Raw genomic sequence first — 18,600 nt, 5'->3', positions numbered from 1 at the left:
TGTAGACAAAACTGACAGAAGAAAATAGGAAGAGGACAGAGTGAGTGGGCCATTCTGATACAGTTATCAGCTAGACTTGTGTATGTCTGTGCATATTTATGAGATTCTATCTTATCCATGTTTCTAGCTTTTGAAGCTTTTGTTTCTTTAACATTTTTCCATATCCTCATTGTATTGTACTAACACATAATCAAACATCAACACATATAATTGCTGATGAAGTGGACCTTCTTTCAGTTTCATTTCTGACTCAGAGTATAAACTTTTCTAACCACATCTGTTTATGATTGTTTGATTGTGTACTTGCTTCTCTGGTTATTATTTATCGTACTGAAGTCTGGCAGTAATCATCCTTCACCCTGAAGCTGTCATACACGCACACACTGTAAGTAGAACTATTAAACAAGAACTACTTTTTTACCTCCAGAAAAAATAAAAGATATTTAAATCCTTTTATTAATTATTATAAAGCATCTTGCATGTTATCGTACCATAAACATAAACAAATCAAATTTAACACTAATGGTGAAAAATTAATCAGACTTGGGTGTGGAGGCTCACACACACACACACACCATCATCTGTTAGAGCAGTTATTGTATTTAATTATATATTTAAATAATCGACATCAACAACAAGAGATTTAGTTTATAAACAGCTGCTAAATGTGAGCTTATAGTTTATAAGAGCGATCAGGAGTGTGGGATTTGTATAAATATTCTTGGATAATTTTTTTATTCTGGTTTTTCTTAAAAGATGTAATAACTTATATTATGATGTAATGACTTTTTGATGATTAAAAAAATTAAGTGATTATGCTCATTATAAATATGAGTTTTAATTGTGGATGCCACCACAGCTTGGTGTGTTTAAATAATGGTGTAATAAAAAGACCTGTTCCGTACTCAACCTGTAAGTGTGTGTTTTTCCTGCTTTTAACATAACTACATTATGATATTGGAGATGTAGCAGTGTATTTAAACACTGTTAAAAGGGCTGTTTTGTTTTGTTAACAGTAGTGTATAATTTACTTACAGCTATTAAGCAACCACACCAAGATTGTTTTGAAAAAATAGGTAAGTTAAATGAATTGTCCTATGATTTCATTTGCTCTTTCTTGATCTTCATATTTTATACACGAATTGTGTATTCTATAGTAGCTGTGAATAACAATTTATTAAAAGTTTATAGAAGTTATTCTAGAAATGATAGAAATACATTGGAATAATTGTACTGTTGACACCCAGTTTAAAACAATTATATATGTTATGATGTGGACGGATGGCGTGTGGTGTTAGCGCGCTTGGATGTTTTTATACAGAGTCCCGATGCAGGGCGTCGGAGGGAAGGCTGTGTGTGTGTGATCCGTGGAAGTGATTGTGCACACTTTAAGAAGGCTTTCCTTTTTAGAGAGCAAACCAAAAAGTCCCCTATCCCCTCGAGACAGGGTTAATCTATCTCTATTGTCTTTTTAGTTTTTATCTTTTTTTCTCTTTTCTTTTCACTTTTGTGTTTTCTGTTTTCTTTTCATTTTTCTTTTAAGTTTTTTCGTTTCTTTCATTTTCTTTTCACTTCTCTTTTCAATTTTCTCTTTTTGCGTTCTTTTTCTTTTTAGTTTTATTTTCTCTTTCCTTTCAGTTTTCCCTTTTCTCTTTTCTTTTATCAGTTTTAGCTTTTCTCTATACTGGAGCAATGCTCCAAGACCTGGTGCTACCTAAATGTCCACATGTCTGTTGTTTTGTGTTGGGGGCCTATATTAGTGATGGTTTGTTCATGAACGATTCATTCTTTTTGAATGGTCTACTGTTTTGAACGGTTTCGCTGGGCGCGCATGCGCAAATCATCGCAAAATCTCAGTAGATTATGTGACTCCCATGGACGCTATGTGGTGCAGTACACAGGAAACGGAATTAAGCGATTCTTTCTCAATAAGTCTTTAAGTCCTGGGTCATTTGTTCTTTTGTTATGTGACCCCTATAAATGCTATGCAGTGCAATAGATTCAAAAGAAAAGTTCAGAAGCTTCTTTAGGGAGTGGTGCATTCATTCATGGTATCGGTATGACTGTAATTCGGTCATCTTTGCGTAAGTTGTATTTAGAAACCAAAGGCTTTTCTGGTTTTCTTAAAGTTGCAGTCTGTACAGCATTGCCAGTTAGTGGTGTTTCATTCATTCTGGGGAATAATATTGCAGGAAACCAAATTTTCTCACTTTCATCTCAGTTTGTATCTGAGCCCATTACTGATTGTCCGGAGTTAGAAGCTCAGATTCCTTCTGTATTTCCTGCTTGTGTGTTAACACTTGCCTAGCAAAAGAAATTGGGTGATGTAATAGATTTGTCTGACTCTTTCTTATGTCAGGAGGAAACAATTAGGAAAATTTTGCCTCAGCTTAACCACTGTGTGAAATTTACTAATGTTCCCAAGGCTAATTCGAAACCAGATGCCGAAGTCTGCATAACTCGTGCAAAGTTGCCGATAGCTCAGAAGGCCGACCCTTCGCTAACCCATTGTTTTGAGACTGCGGTGGAGAAAGGGGAGCTGAAGAAGCACCTTGTTTTAGTGAAAATGGAGAAGTGGTCAACACCTTATTCTTTTGATGGTTGCAGTGATGTATGTCAGGTTGCATACGGAAAACCTACTCGCAGACTTTAAAGTATTTTGTATGGCCTGGTATGAAAAGACATGTAGCTCAATACTGTAGATCTTGTCACACATGTCAACTCATGGGTAAGACAAACCGGGCCCTTCCTTCAGCACCATTGAAGCCCGTTTCAGGAGGATGATCAGGGAATTGATCACCCTTGTTATTTCTCCAAGAATTTTCAGCTCAACTATAGTACCATTGAACAAGAAAATCCTGAACATGCTTGCAGATACCTTTTCTCGATGTTAAGATTTTTTTTGGTCGCTATATGCGTGTCTGTGTGTGTTTTATATGTCTGTGTTGCTGTGCTTTGTAGCGTGTGTGTATATTGTGTCCAGGTCGTGTGCCGCTCCGGACCAGTGATGGGTCGTTCATGAACGATTCGTTTTTATTTGAACAAATCTTTCAGATTCCTTCATTGTCTATTGGGCGCGCATTCGCAAAGCATCGCAAAACCTCTGTGAGTTATATACAGGAAAAAGAAATGAGTAGTTACCTTTGAGTTTTTTCGGTCCTGAGTCGTTCGTTCTTTTGTCACGTGACTCCCATAGACGCTATGCAGTGCAGTACACAGGAAACAGAATTGAACAATTCTGCTAGTAAGTCTTCCAGTCCCGAGTCGTTCGTTCTTTTGTCACGTGACTCCCATAAAGTGCAATAGATTTAAAAGAATGAATGACTCAGATATAAGAGGTGAGCTACTTATTCTGTTTATCATAATATGCCTTAGTTACATTGTAATGTTTTCATTACTATAGCCAAAATTTGTGTGTATGTAGTGGATACATACATTCAATTAAATTCAATTTTATTTGTATAGCGCTTTTAGCAATTTTCATTGCCGCAAAGCAGCTTTACACAGTCAAAAGAATTATTTAAGTTTGTATGAAATGTGAATTTGTATGAATCAAAATGGTCAGTTTGTCCCTGGTGAGCAAGTCGAGGGCGACAGTGGCAAGGAAAAACTCCCTGAGATGGTAATAGGAAGAAACCTTGAGAGGAACCAGACTCAACAGGGAACCCATCCTCATTTGGGTGAAACAGAAAGCAGTAAATGATCTGCATTTATACAGTGTGTAGGGTGGGAGGCAGTTCAGCTATAATAGCTGATGTTAATTGATGTTAATATGGAGTCCAGGTAGTTATTGAAGACCCAGGTAGACTTGAAAGAAGTTCCAGACATGAACTATCGAACTGTCAAGTCCCCAGAGAAACAGTTGCCAACACCAGTCGAGGCCAGAAACGTCTTCTAGGTAGCGAGAACCATCCCCAGACACGAGATGCATCCCAGAGAGACACACGGGGCATCCATGTGACGAGATCTTCAGCCAGAAGCGGGGCACCAGGATGGGTCAGACAGGTCCAGAGGGCAGAGGGAGTCTGGATCACTGGCAGCTCAGGAACGACATGTGTAGCTCGACAGAGAGAGAGAGAAAGAGTGAAAGGGGGGGACAGGAGGAGAGAGGAAAAAGAAAGAGGGGGGGAAAGAGAAGAAGAGGAGAGATGGCAGTTAGGTATGGTAGATGGCAGTTAGGTATGGTATACATACATATGGATTGTGTATTCTGGTCTTGACTTTTTGCCTCCCTTTGACTTTGATTATTGCTTTGTCCTTTTGGTTTGGTTGCTTGTTTTGTTTTTTTTTGTACATATATTGTAAATAATTTCACTGTATGTTTGTGCACTCACCAGTAGTAGGGGTGTGGCTGCCATTTATTTTGGGGAAAAGGGAATTTGTTCACTGTCTTTGGTTTTGGGAGATGGGTAAGGCATCCGCATTTTTGTTTCTGTTTTGTTTGCTAGTTAAACTAGCTTATAAAATACAAATACCCGTTCTGTTTATTATTTTGGCCTGGGTTCACCCTGAAGCTTATCCTTGTGTCGTGCTTGTATCTTTATTTGCGTGTGTTTTGTACTGTATAAAGTAATACAATCCTTGTCTTTTTGTAAGCTGATGTATCTGTCTAGTTCTTTCTGTTATATTACACCATTGTATTCCACCTTCTTTAAACAGTTTAAAATAGAACCCCGAATCAATCATTTGCTGTATGGCCCGACTCTAGACTGGGACGTAACAATGTTGAAATGAATTGCATTTATCTTATGTCACTGTTATGACTGTTATTTAGTTATGTATTTAAATATAAAACCTTTTAAAAGTTCCGATCCCAGTGTGATAATTTTGTTCACACAGCTGCTGAAGGTGAGCAGGGAGTTAAACTCAGACATGAAGTCGGCATCTGGGAGTAATGTAAATTCTAGTCAGAAGATGAAGAGACAGAGCTCTGGGAGGAGTAATTTGCGCAAGCGGGTCACATTTTCTTCCCATGTCTTGCATAAGAAGAGACTCACGAGCAGTAAGTCAGCACAAAGACCTGTTTCAAGAATGTTACCTCTGAATATAGAGTAGAAGGATCTTCACTGGAGGTTCTCCTGTGGAAACCTGAGTAATGAAATCCAAGTAAACAGATTTGGATACATGTAATAAGTTGTTGAAATGCACATGATGTTGGCAGTATGATAGAAATTTAAATATGTAGTAAAACAACATTCGCAGACTATGCATCAAATACTTCAGGACAAAAATTAGTTTATCAAAAATTAGAATCATTTAATTGTGACAAATATGCAAACAAAAAAAAAGAGTTAAATAGTTTTCAAAGCATTGTTTTTTTGTAAGGCTGAATCTCTAAAGTCTATTACACTACTTACAGTGTTTTATGCTATACCCTAAACATAAAACAAACCTTTTGTTTCCCTACTGCAAGTTACCAATTTTGACTTGCATTACAAAAAATAAATAAATAAATAAATCTAAGCAACAACTAAATATTACTATGAAGAAGTTTAAACTTACTATGGAAACCTGGAAGCAAAATAGGTGTTTCCGTGTTTTGATACCTGCACCTTAATATTATGGACGTCTCTGTGGTAATTTAAATATAAAACATAAATAATTTCATTTATGGTTTGTCACTTTTTGGGGAAATTCTAAATGAATGTGGATGACTAACTCTGTACGACTCATGTGTTCATCCAGTTAAATGTTCTTTAGAAGCTGTATGTCCCACCCCATTTGATTTTCATATTTTTTTTATTTTGGAGCAGGATGCAGTTTGAATATGTTGACGAAATAAGTTGTATAATGGATCAAGAGCGCAATTTTCTTTATAACATGAAAACTACATCATTTAACTAAAATGTTTTGTAGAGACCAGTGTCTCTGTGCTGTTTAAAGATCCACTAACACACATACAGCTGCTTTAATTATCAGTGTTCTCTTTTTTTAGATTGTGAAGTGTCCTATAATTTAACTAAATTTTCATTATTGATTAGGAAATTCATAAATTGTACGTGTTACTCCTTTCCTGGGCTTTATAAGTCAGATGTTTGTCTACTTAGACAATGGTTTTGACACTCCTTACCCTTATAAATTTTGCTATTATAATTTAGCCTGTAGAAGAACTGAAGTTGAATCTCAGGCACACCTGCCATGCTTTTTATTATGTTTTTTTAGTTCCCACAGTCCTTAAGCAACAGGGAGAGAATATCAAAAAGAGACCTAAGCTACCTGTAACATGTGGCGATAAAAAAGGAATTTTGCACAAAAACAGGTTTAACAAAGGTAAGTTTCACTACAGGTTATATTCCTTTAGTAATTGAGCACTAAATATGGAGTGAGATTTGTGTCAAAATAATTGAACAAAAATTTAAGAATTAAACAAAAAAAATTAAGAAAGTGAATTTAAAAAAATATGCAACATTAAAGCCAAACAGATGTTTCGTATGAGGCGCCGTATAGGGCTAAAATCAAACTTTACTCATGCACACACATATGAAACACTCACACATACATATATACTACTAACTGCTCAAACAACTACATATGAAATGCGCGCGCACACACATACATACTTTCTGCGCGCACACATACATACAAACTCTTCACGCACATACACCTATGAGATTCTCAGTGTAACCAAAAGGCATTTCAGTTTAAAAGAAAGTCATTTCAGTGTAGACGGACTTTTTGCTTCATTCTCCCTGAATGGTAGTACTGGTTTGTAAACAGCCTGCTGTTGGACAGTTTAGAAGACGGAGTAGGACAGTATAATGATCATCACTGCGCAATCACATGGCGTATTCAGAACTGTCCACATAACGTCTAAATATTTCAGCGGCAGAAAACGCAGGTGATGATTTGAAAGAAAATTGAAGCACGGAATCTGTGGCTAATATGTCGGATCCTACAACAGAAGAAATTACTGTTTTGTGAAATGTGTTTCCTCGCCTTCGCTAATATGAACAATAACTAACTCAAGGGAATCTCACGGGACTCTGAATCGGAAATTCAAACATTGTTCCGACCCTCCATATCACCCACTTTTGTGGTGATAAATAAATCACTCGTTGTCTTTTAAACTGTCCATTAACAGTCTATTTAAGAAACGCCACTAATCAGGGAGAATGAAGTTCATATACATTGAAATTACTACTCCCTACACCCTACTCCCTGCACTCTACTCCCTGCACCCTACTCCCTGCACCCTACTCCCTACACCCTACTCCCTGCGCAGGAAATGTCCGATAAGGGAACTTCACTTTACAAAATTCCACCATTCAGAACACCATGCGACGTCACTTCCTCCCTGCGTTACCATGGTAACACAAGCACCTCGGATACCTGTCGCTGCTGCTGCGGAAATTTCACGCCATGGACATTAAATATAGAATATTTATTGAAACAAAAACTGATACCATTAAATATATAACGTATTGACGTACTTACGAATAAATTATTTGATTAAGTAACATGATGTATGGAGATGTATTTATTTATTTATTTATTTTTACAGACTACTAGCCTATATAATACGAATGGTTTCTTAATTAAATTAAAATGTAAATTATTGTGTCCTATTTATATGATGTCGTCCTCGATAATAATTATAATAAAAAATATGAAAATATGTGTGTGTGTGCGTGGAAAGTATGTATGTGTGTGTGTGGAAAGTATGTACTGTATGTGTGTGTGTGCGCGGAAAGTATGTATGTGTATGTGTGGAAAGTATGTACTGTATGTGTGTGTGTGGAAAGTATGTACTGTATGTGTGTGTGTGTGTGTGGAAAGTATGTATGTGTATGTGTGGAAAGTATGTACTGTATGTGTGTGTGCGCGCACATTTCATATCAAGTTCAAGTAGGCTTTATTATTACTTCAACCATATACAGTTAGTACACAGTGAAATGAAACAACGTTCCTCCAGGACCAAGGTGCTACATGCAACATAAATTTACAACATAAATGAAAAGAAGAGCTAAAACTAGCTAACTAAGAGGCCTAGTTAGCTGGCTAGTGGAGACAAGACAGATTGACCTGACACCATAAATTTTACCAACAAAAAAATAACTATCTAACCCAAAGACAACAGACAACATAAAGTGCACGTGCAAATGTGCAAACGAGCAAAAAAGTGACGGTGTGACAAACACAACATAACATAATACTTTGTGGAGTATGTAACATACTGTATGTAGTTGTTTGAGCAGTTAGTAGTATATATGTATGTGTGCAAGTGTTTTATATGTGTGTGCATGAGTGAAGTTTGATTTAAGCCCTATACGGCGCCTCATAGTTTCGCCTGTGAGTTATTCACCATTATTTTGCAGATGTTCCTTTTCATTCATTTTTTTTTTTAGATTGGCAGCAGAGTTTTACATTTGCCCTTATACAAATATACCATGTGTGGGCAAGTGTTACTGGACTGCTTCATTATTGACCAGCTATTGTAGGGTTTAAATTAAAGTAATTCTGAATGGAAATAAATGTTGAAACAATGCCATGGCAAATATGTGTCGTAATCAAAGCAAAAGGAGGTATTATTTTGTGTTTTCTTTTTTTATATTATTTGGGGTTTTTTTTGTTTGTTTGTTTTTGCTGTGCAATGGTTAATTAACTTACAGTACATATGGGTGGATGCTAAAATAAAGAATGCACGAAGACAACAAAGACAAGTGTAATTAACTGTGAAGCATTTAGTAATTCACACGTCTACACATCATCTGTAATTTAAAGCATGTTCTCATTCGCCCCTTGAACACACCATATAAACAGGTTAAAAATATGTTTTGTAGTTGATATGGTTAGTTTTTATTAAGCAGAATATTAACTGAACATCTATAGATGAAGTCTCCAGGTTTAGCAATTTGTGACAGCTAAGGTAAAGCTGTAACTTTCAGGATAGGTGTGTTTACATCTGGCAGGTAACATTGTGTTTGTTTTTGACTCATTAATTTTAAAGGGAGGAGAAAATGACTGATAGCATGATGGGGATGGCTGTTTCGTGAACTGTTCACAACAATAAATAGACTATAGAGCTGCTATAATAATAATAATAATAATAATAATAATAATATACAGTGCACTATTTTTATTTTTTAGTAAAAAAAAATGTTATGGTAGCGAAGGGGTGTAACTGAGCACTGATGGGCATGGATGATTAGTTCAGTGCAGAATTAAAACAGATGGTGGAGTGTTTGTTGCGAGCAGTGGGGTGCTTGTGCCTACTAGCATGGCTTTGGTTTGTGTAGTTTTCATTTTACACATTACTCTCAGCAAAGTTTTATTTGTAGACACGATTTCCTTCAACATGAGCCATGACATGGGATGGGACCTTTAACCTAAACTTCTCTTTCTCGACATGTGCCTCTCTGTGTAGGTGAGCCGTGCATCTGGACTGATCGTCGGTGGTTAACTCCTACTCAATTTGAGAAGTTTGGAGGAAAGAAGAAAAATAAAAGCTGGAAAATGAGTATATGTCACAATAAGTTTCAGCTGCAAATGTTAATACAGGTAAACAACTATAGCCTGTAACACCTCTTACACACTCATATACTTACAAAAATAAATTCCAGCTCAAATTCTTACATACAATTCTGTATTATGCATCCAAGATATCAACAATATACAGCACATAGTTTATTTATATGTACTGTAATGTCTATGAAGTTGTTCAAATGTTGAAATGTTCTGCTGAATGTTTTGTTTGTAGAAAGGCTTTCTGTCCTCTCCATCATTTAGAGCGAAGCGTTCAAAAGATATAAAGGTACTGCATGTTTTTATAGTGTTATATAACTTTCTTACTTAATATTCTTACTGTGTTTATATTTTTCAGGAAATTGCACAAAGCTGATTGTTTGGAAAAAAAAAAGTTTTTCTGGATAAACACACATTAATTTGTCATAATTTATTGGACATTTATATAAGTTTATTTTATATATATATATATATATATATATATATATATATATATATATATATATATATAAAGTTAGTGCAATTCCACCCCCCCCCCAACAAAAGAAAAAAAAAACATACACACATTAATTATGTTTATTAATTATCATACTAATGACAAAAACCATTAAAAACTGATTTTTCTTTTTTTTATTTAATTTTAAACATTTTATTGTATAAACTGCTAATGGCTAGGCATTTAATCCAACTGCTTAATGTCATTCTTACCAATTCTGCTGCTGATAAGATTTTAATAACTTTGTGTAATTGTGTCTCAGTGCCCAGGAACTTTTTGTTGTTGTGTTGACCTTTCCTCTTTCCTTTTTTGTGCCTTAATGTGTTGTTCCGCTGCTAATTGGTGAAGTTAGTATCTGGGGTAGAGATGGCTGAATCAACTAAACAATTTGAAGAGAAGGAAAATGAGGACATGGAACAAGATGAAGATGATAATTATGATAAAGAAGAAGAAAAAGAAGATAAAAACGAAGATAATGGCAAGGGAGTGGACTTGTCTACATTTGACCCTCCTGCTTTACCGGTCAGCTGTGGTTCTGTCAGTGGGTCTTTATATAAAATCAGATTTGCAGGTAGGTGGGAATAAATGCTGAGTTTGTAGTGTCTTGTGCAAGATAGCATCTCTTGGAAACGGCACACATTATGACAATACAGAATATTATTGTAATTACTGCAATATCCATTACAAATTGAACTCCTATTGTGCACTTTATTGCACAGGCTGTCATACTCATGTGCAGTAAAGTGTACAATAAGAGTGCATTTTATGACCCACATGGTGGAATATTGCATGACAGGACAGTAAATGAAATATCTGTAAATGATCAGACTGCTGATGTTTTCTGACGTGTGTTTGTGCGGCAGGGGCACATCGTAAGAGCATCCGCACAGAGGAGCGCTGGTTCACTCCTGAGGAGTTTATAAAGCAGGAGTTAACTTTTACTGACAGAAACTGGATGGAAAGCATACTGTGTCATGGCAAAACCCTTAACTACCTGGTGAAGGTGATGTATGCATATATATATATATATATATATATATATATATATATATATATATATATATATATTCAGCTTGACCATACAGTAAATGGTTCGCTCCAATCAATCCTAAAAGTCTTTTTAATTTACCCTAGGAAATTTTATCATGTCTTCTTGTATCTGTTCTGATTGCAGAAGAAGATACTTCATGACCATCCTCAGTTCTGTCTCTGTCAAGTATTACATCCCAAAAACAATGTATGTCTTTGCCAGACCTCTTAACATCATATTCTTTCAGTAACTGTATCTTTTTTTATACTTACTTAGCTCTGAGATCAAGATTAGAAAAAATAGGCCATAATTCCAAGTCAAATATTTCCTTCATTTTAGTGGACATTATCACAGCTATTTACCAATGTTACTCATGATTTACTAACAGTATAAAATGTAGAATTACTGCAATAGTCATCAAATCCATATCAGCTTATTAAACTTTGTGATTAGAATTGTGTCTTGTGGCACACCGAAAGTGTAGGCCGTCTGTTAGTGTTTGAGTCAGATTACACATATGGGATTAGGTAATTAGATAACAACAACAAAAACAACAGTTAGTTGTTATTTTAAAACACAAAGGTCAGCCTTTCTGTAATAGTTCTTGCAAGAACAGTATTGTCAAGTGCATTTGTAAAATCCGTCAAGCACCATAATGAAACTGGCTCTCATAAAGGCCATCCCAGGAGGGCGAGACCAAAACCTACCTCTGCCGCAGACGAGAAGTTCATTTAGAGTAATCAGCCTGAAAAATGACCAATTAACAACCAGCACCTCAGATTAGAGGCGTTATGAAGTCTTTACAAAGCAGAAGTAGCATAAACTGTCACGAACTACTAGGTGTTGGACTGTGGGCATGGTGTGGCAGGCATAGACGTAGAGGGGGATGATGTTGAACAAAAGTCTATTTAATAATAAACCAATCAAACAAAACAGGAACAAAGTAAGTTGGCTTTACTTGGGAGTATATGAACAAAACCAATAATCAACTAATACACAGACTAGGGTTTACACACACTAATAGACAATACAGACATGGGACACCAACCGGACGAGACAAGACACACTAAACAGCCTAGAGGACTAAACACAAGGGACAATACATGCTAGGGGCTAAACACACACAAGACAGACTTGGCTAGGCCTACTAGCTGTTATGCACATTAGCTGCTAAGCTAGCTAGTAGCTAAACAGACTAACTGCTAAACAGGCTAGTAGCCAGAGACCCAAGGGATGAACAGACTAGGTACACAGCAGACGAAGTATGCAACAGACTAAGAACGAGGACGAGGAGACTAGACAGACTCGAAGACTAGACAGACTATGATCTAAGCAGGTTAGTAGTGCCCTGATTAGTATTTATACAGACTAAAAGCTAAACATGCAAAGGGGGAACAGAAATTAACATTAATGCTCGACCCAGTTTCCCAAAACAACCAGCTATTTAGACTAATGAGCTACCTCGTTCAGGTGAGCACCCGCATCACCTGACTGAGGTGCCTTCTGGGAAACTGAGTCTACAACCAAAAACTACAAACTAAAACAGTGCCCTCTGGTGGGCAACCCTTACAGAAACATCTCACCATTAACTGTTCAAAGGAGATTAATGCATTTTTTGGACGCCTTCAGCATTCCTTTACAATGTAGAAAGAAATAAAAATCAGGAACCATCATGGAGTTAGAAAGTCACCCCAAACTTTTGAACGGTAGTGTATCCCAAAAAACTTGCAGGTGTAATTAGAGCCTGTTAATATCCTCTATTTTCCCAAAAAGAAAATAACTGTATTCATACAGTATTCACTGTACTTATGCAACCAGCAAATATCTGCATTTTGTGTTCACTTAACCTTTAGTAATGTTGTTTAAATAAAGCTATTCCAGTTTTACAATGTGTGAATGTGGGGGTGAATACTTACTTAATACAAGGCACTTACTCAGTGCAACATAAAACAACAGAGTAAAAGATATAACACTAACATAACATCAGCTAGAACATTTTGATTGGTGGTGATCAGTAGTGCAAATAAAGCAAACAATCAACTATGGGTGGCAAGGCACATGGGGAAAAAAGTATTATTATTAAAACTGAATTATTTGGCCACTACACCAAGTGATATGTTTTGGCAGCAATCCAAAACAGCTCATCATCCAAATAACACTATTCGTACAGTAAAGCATGGGGGTGGTATTATCCTGTTATGGAGGTGTTTCTCTGCAGCAGGGACTGCAATACTTGTCAGGATAGTTGAAATGGAAATGGATCCAGAAAACTGGATTCTGGATTCTCTTAATTCTTGAGGAAAATCTGCTGCCTTCTGCCTGAAAGTTGTCAATGGGAAGAAGGTTTACCTTCCAGCAAGACAGTAAGCCAAAGCACACAGCAAAACTGACTGAACCATGGGTGAAGGAGAAAAAGGTAAATGTCCTTGCATGGCCTAGTCAGAGCCCAGACTTAACCCCCATTGAAAATCTGTTGAATGACTTAAAGACTGCAGTCCACAAATGGTCACTATCAAATTTAACTTAACTTGAGCAGTTCTGGAAAGAATTAGATTATTTAAAAAGGGTTGTTTCTTTTCTACACCCACTGTAAACATGCATTAACTCAATGTTCTTCATTTTCTGAAACAGAGGAAGCAGGAGAATGATGATGAGTGCTACATTTGTAAAATTGATGAAAAGCTGTTGTACTGCAACACGTGTCCACGAGCTTTTCACCGTAACTGCCACTTACCCACTCTACGGGAGAACACGCCTCGGTGAGTAAGAGAATAAAACAGAGAGTGTTTTTTTATTTTTTATTTTTTTACTCAGTATGAATAAATAATCCAAACATGGACATTGTGAGTCAGAATCCATAAAAACACAAGTGTAATACAGATGGCAACCCATACAGATAAGGATCAGATACAGTACAATCATAATATAAGGCACAGAATCAAAACCGAAATTACTGCATAAGATAAACAAAGGTTTGGGAGCAAACTGGCAAGAATATACTAAGCATCACTCAAGCACCAATCCCAATAGATTTCAGTGTTGGAATCACTCCAGTGTTGGAATAATGATCATATTTGTGCTCCAGCATACTGTCTTGCATCTCACTTTCAGTGGTTTTAGACGTTCTTTTGTTTTATTGTTCTGCACAGGATAAGCAGTGTAGAGAACAGATGGGTGTTGAATAAAACAGCTATTTCTCATCAGAGTGTGTGGGAATAGTTTTAGTTTTGATTTTGTGTGTGTGTGTGTGTGTGTGTGTGTGTGTGTGTGTGTGTCCACAGGGGTGCATGGACTTGTACTTTCTGTAAGTTCAAGTCTAAGCAGAGATTTTGGAATCACATGAGCAGGAAAGACGCTTTAAGCAGTCCTGTTTCGGGAGACACAATTCTGGTAAGTATCTCCTTTCATGTCAGGGAGATCAAACCTGTACCTCTACTGTACCAGCAAGTAGAATTTAGCAGTTCACCACACAGCATCTTCTGGCATGGTCAATTTTAGTAGCCCTGAGGATTGCAAAATTCTATACACAGACACACACACACATGTACCTACATGCAGTAGCGTGAAAAAGTGTTGTCCCCTTACTGATTTCTTTTTTTTTTTTGCATGTTTGAAACACTGATGATTTTTTAGATCATCAAACAAATTGAAATATTAGTCACAGATAACACATTAAAGTAAACACATTATGTAGTTTTTTTAATGAACTGAAACATTAAAGTGTGACAAACATGCAAAAAAATAAGAAATTAGTAAGGGGCAAACACTTTTTTTACACCACTGTATAGACAGTTAGGCACAGTTATGTCTCTGATCATTTGTGTTTCTTGCTTCATCAGCGCTGTGAGTATTTGCTGTTGCATTTGTGTAAGGTGGATACAAGTCGTGTGTTTGCTCAAGACCCTCACAAAAGGGTAAGAGTTTATTTTTAATAATCTACATTTACATTTCGACCCACATTCTATGATTTATTTATTAATTTTACTCCTAATATAGCTAATATTCTGTGTACAAAGAAAGAAACCGAGTGAATTCTGCTGATGCCAGATTGGGTAGTTTATGCCATGATATGGGCAGTTTTGATTTTATTGCATTGATGAAAATGGTTTGGGTAGGTGAACAAATTCTGGGCTGGTTTTGGGATCAGTTTGGTTGTGTTGTTTTTTTTTTTAAATACCACACTCTGCTTTTGGCAGATTGAAACAAGTTCCTGTACTATATATATTCAGTCATCATGACATAAATTCAAATTCAAATTTTATTTGTCACATACACAGTCATACACAGTACGATATGCAGTGAAATGCTGATACGACCGCCCGTGACCTTAAAAGAGAATAAAAACTATATAAAAGGAATAAATACTAATAAAAAGAAATATGAAAGAAAATAAATGTAACTAGTAAAATAAACAAACTGTACAAATAAGGGCATAATAAAAATATAAAAATATTGCAAAATATAGAAATATTGGAATATAGGGGGAAATATATATATATATATATATATATATATATATATATATATATATATATATATATATATATATATATATATATATATATATATATATATTAAAGTGTTTTAAAGTGGCAATGGCTGTGCAAATATGCATGAAAAGTGACTTATGAAAGGGACTTATGAAAGTGCCATGTGCAATGGTTTCAGATTCACAAACAAGATCATAGATATTAATTTATTTATTTATTTGTTTTAAATAACCAAACAATCCTGCATTTAAGGGTGAAATTTTACCTTTGTGGAGAAAAATCTACAAAATTATAATCTAGAGAAAAATCTACAAATTTTACTTATTCATTATTGGGTATTTCAATTATCATGTTAAATCTTACATTTACATGCCATATCCTTGGCATGTGAGCATAATTTGAATCCAGAAACGTGCTTGTATATCAAAACACTTGTAATTCAAAGCCAATTTCCCCCGTAAGAAATAATGGAAACTCAGATGATTTGTTCTATAACCGAAAAATATTCATATAAAAATAATTAATACAAAATAGAAAATAAAGATAAAACAAATTAACCTGCACTTTACCTTTGAAAAGAATCATGACTAGTGTTAGGCAAGAGAAGAATTAGGCTAATTGGGAACACCAATTAGCCTAATCAGCATGTATTTGGACTGTGGGAGGAATCATGTAAACTCCATTCACACAGACTCCAAAGAATCAAACCCAGACCCTGGATTTTGTGTGCTTGCATGCAAAATGTTTTGTTAATCCTTATTATTTCCTCTGGGTACTTTTTTTTACCACATTCCAAAGACATGCAGATTAGGATAACTGCCATTCCCAAATTTTCTTGTAATGTGTGGATGAGAGTGTGTTTGTTTGTGTGTGTGTAGGTGTGTGTGTGTGTGTGTGTGTGTGTGTGTGTGTGTGTGTGTGTGTGTGTGTGTGTGTGTGTGTGTCTGTGTTTGTGTGTGTGTGTTTGTGTCCTGAGATGGACTGGCACCACATCCAGGGTGTGCCCCGCCTCATGCCCTAATTCTCCTAAGTTAGGTTTCAGGCCCGCATGGCCCTGTATACAGGATAAAGCAGAAAGATGGTGCTTGATTGAGTGAGTGATCAGTGGTGGTTAGAGACCCACACCATGCAATGTAATAATATTAATTAAGAGCCCTAACGCAGTGCTTCTGAGGGGATCAACAAAATAGGCTGTTAGAGTGCTTATGACATGCATAGGAAGACCCCTTTCGTTTGGAGGTAGCCTGGAATTATTAACTTAATAAACTAATAAGAAAATAAAGGGATCTTAAGGGATACGGTAGTGTGCCTCTCTCTCTCTCTCTCTCTCTCACTCTCCTTCTTTCTCTCCGGCGTCTTATGACCGTCTACGGCGTCCTCTGCCATGTGGCTTTTTAATTTTTGCTTGTCATTAAATGCAGTTTTTATAATGGACAACTCCATAGTTACTCCCAGAGGTCTCCTGATCTCAAACTGAGAACCATTCTGTCATTCTGAGAATGTAAATAGCCATGATGTTAGCTCCAGGTTTGGCCTCAGCATTTCATCCACATTACGTCTGATAGTCCCTCTCCATATAAAAAGGGCGATGACAGAGATGATACAGCTTTACAGAGCATTTGTTAAAGTTTGTCCTTGTGCAGGTGCCGGGATACAGCAGTGTGATCTCCAACCCCATGTGGCTGGACAAAGTAAAGAATAAACTGCAGGAAAACAAGTATAGAAAAGTGGAACAGTTTGTAAATGACATTGAGCTCATCTTCAACAATTGGAAAACTTTTAACTGGGTAGGTTTCAAATACAGATTATCATATTATATCTGTTTACAAGACATGAACAAGTGCATTATACATATGTTACATCAAGTGAAGCAAATTTGTTGAGAAATATTTTCAAAAAATCAATGTCACCGGTTAAATATAGAATGTTTACTTTGTCAAAAATAGAATGCTGTCTTATTAATCCTTTATTATTAACCAATTGAAAACATGCCATTGTTCAAAATATTACACTTTCTTTTACCCATATAATTGTGTCAACTAAAATTATTTGTGTGTGTGTGTGTGTGTGTGTGTGTGTACAGGATAATATGTATGGCTGGTTTGGAACTAAAATGAAAAACATGCTTGAGGAGGAGTTCAACACAATCTTTAAAATTCAGTAGCATTTCTGCATTGGCAAAATGATGTCATTCACCTTTAAAAGCAACATAGCATTGACCTGTACTTCTGTTTGTTTATTATTGTTTTATGATACAGATCTTTGTGTTTCAGATGTTTCAACTTTAAAATCCAGGCTAAAATCTTTATATTATAACCATTGTTGGGGGAAGTAACTTTTTAAAGTGACTAATTAGATCACAAAATTACTGTCATTAAAAATAATCAGTTATATTACAACGTTACTTTCTAATAAAAGTAACTAGTTAGAGTACTTTTCACCTACGCGGTTTTGCGCAGCGGAGTAAGTACAGTTCATCATGATTCACAGAAGGTTTTTGGCATTGAAATTACAATTCCATCTTTCCGCACGTCTGTCATCGCAGACCTTGCAGAACTTTGCAGAACATCGGTGGTCACAATGCCTTAACCACTAACCACTTTTTCTTTGTGTAATTTTTTTTGCTTTAAAAAAATTTCTTCTTCCTTTGATTTTGTATTTTTAGTGTAGTCATTTAGAGGCATGTTTTTTTTTTTTTTACAATACAGCAATACAGTTTATGATCTACCGCTGATTCAGATTAAAAAAATTATAAAACTTGTTGATTTTTTTTTTGTTTCCTTATTTCATTTTACTTGGTTCTAGCTACAGTACGGTGATTCATCTCAGTACTTGTATTATACTAGTACAGTGGAACCTTGGATTACGAACATAATTTATTCCGGAAGCAGGCTCATATTTCAAAACACTTGTAAACCAAAGAATTTTCCCATAAGAAAAAATGAGAACTCAAATTATTCCACAGCCCAAAAAAATAAAAACATAAAAATAAATAATACACAATATAAAGTGAAAATAAAACATATTAACCTGAACTTCACCTCTAAAAAAAGTAAAAATAAATTTGTGAGCACATGCTAATGAAATCACTGCTGTAAAAAAAAAAAAAATTAAATTTACCT

General features: G+C 35.8%; 1 protein-coding gene across 1 annotated transcript; it reads left to right on the top strand.

Moving 5' to 3' along the window:
• Positions 1–305: 305 nt before the first annotated feature.
• On the top strand, positions 306–18,057 carry LOC128515596 (nuclear body protein SP140-like). Its single transcript, XM_053489680.1, has 12 exons — positions 306–385; positions 4,840–5,002; positions 6,163–6,270; positions 9,365–9,498; positions 9,698–9,751; positions 10,307–10,529; positions 10,822–10,961; positions 13,620–13,747; positions 14,270–14,378; positions 14,828–14,902; positions 17,122–17,265; positions 17,562–18,057. Exons 2-12 carry the CDS (start codon positions 4,873–4,875, stop codon positions 17,640–17,642), a joined length of 1,326 nt encoding a protein of 441 aa, XP_053345655.1. The 5' UTR covers positions 306–385; positions 4,840–4,872; the 3' UTR covers positions 17,643–18,057.
• The last annotated feature ends 543 nt before the right edge of the window (positions 18,058–18,600 follow it).

The sequence above is a fragment of the Clarias gariepinus genome, chromosome 28, assembly GCF_024256425.1.
Source record: "Clarias gariepinus isolate MV-2021 ecotype Netherlands chromosome 28, CGAR_prim_01v2, whole genome shotgun sequence".
NCBI lineage: Eukaryota > Metazoa > Chordata > Actinopteri > Siluriformes > Clariidae > Clarias > Clarias gariepinus.
Note: the sequence above shows the minus strand (reverse complement) of the source record. Positions and strands in the feature narration are given on the sequence as shown.

What these genes read in the sequence shown, in the direction of transcription:
- LOC128515596 (XM_053489680.1), top strand. Translation starts at nt 4,873, where the DNA reads ATGAAGTCGGCATCTGGGAGTAATGTAAATTCTAGTCAGAAGATGAAG. An exon ending in CCCTTAACTACCTGGTGAAG is followed by an intron (nt 10,962 to 13,619) that starts GTGATGTATGCA and finishes TTTCTGAAACAG; the next exon opens with AGGAAGCAGGAGAATGATGA. An exon ending in ATTGGAAAACTTTTAACTGG is followed by an intron (nt 17,266 to 17,561) that starts GTAGGTTTCAAA and finishes GTGTGTGTACAG; the next exon opens with GATAATATGTATGGCTGGTT.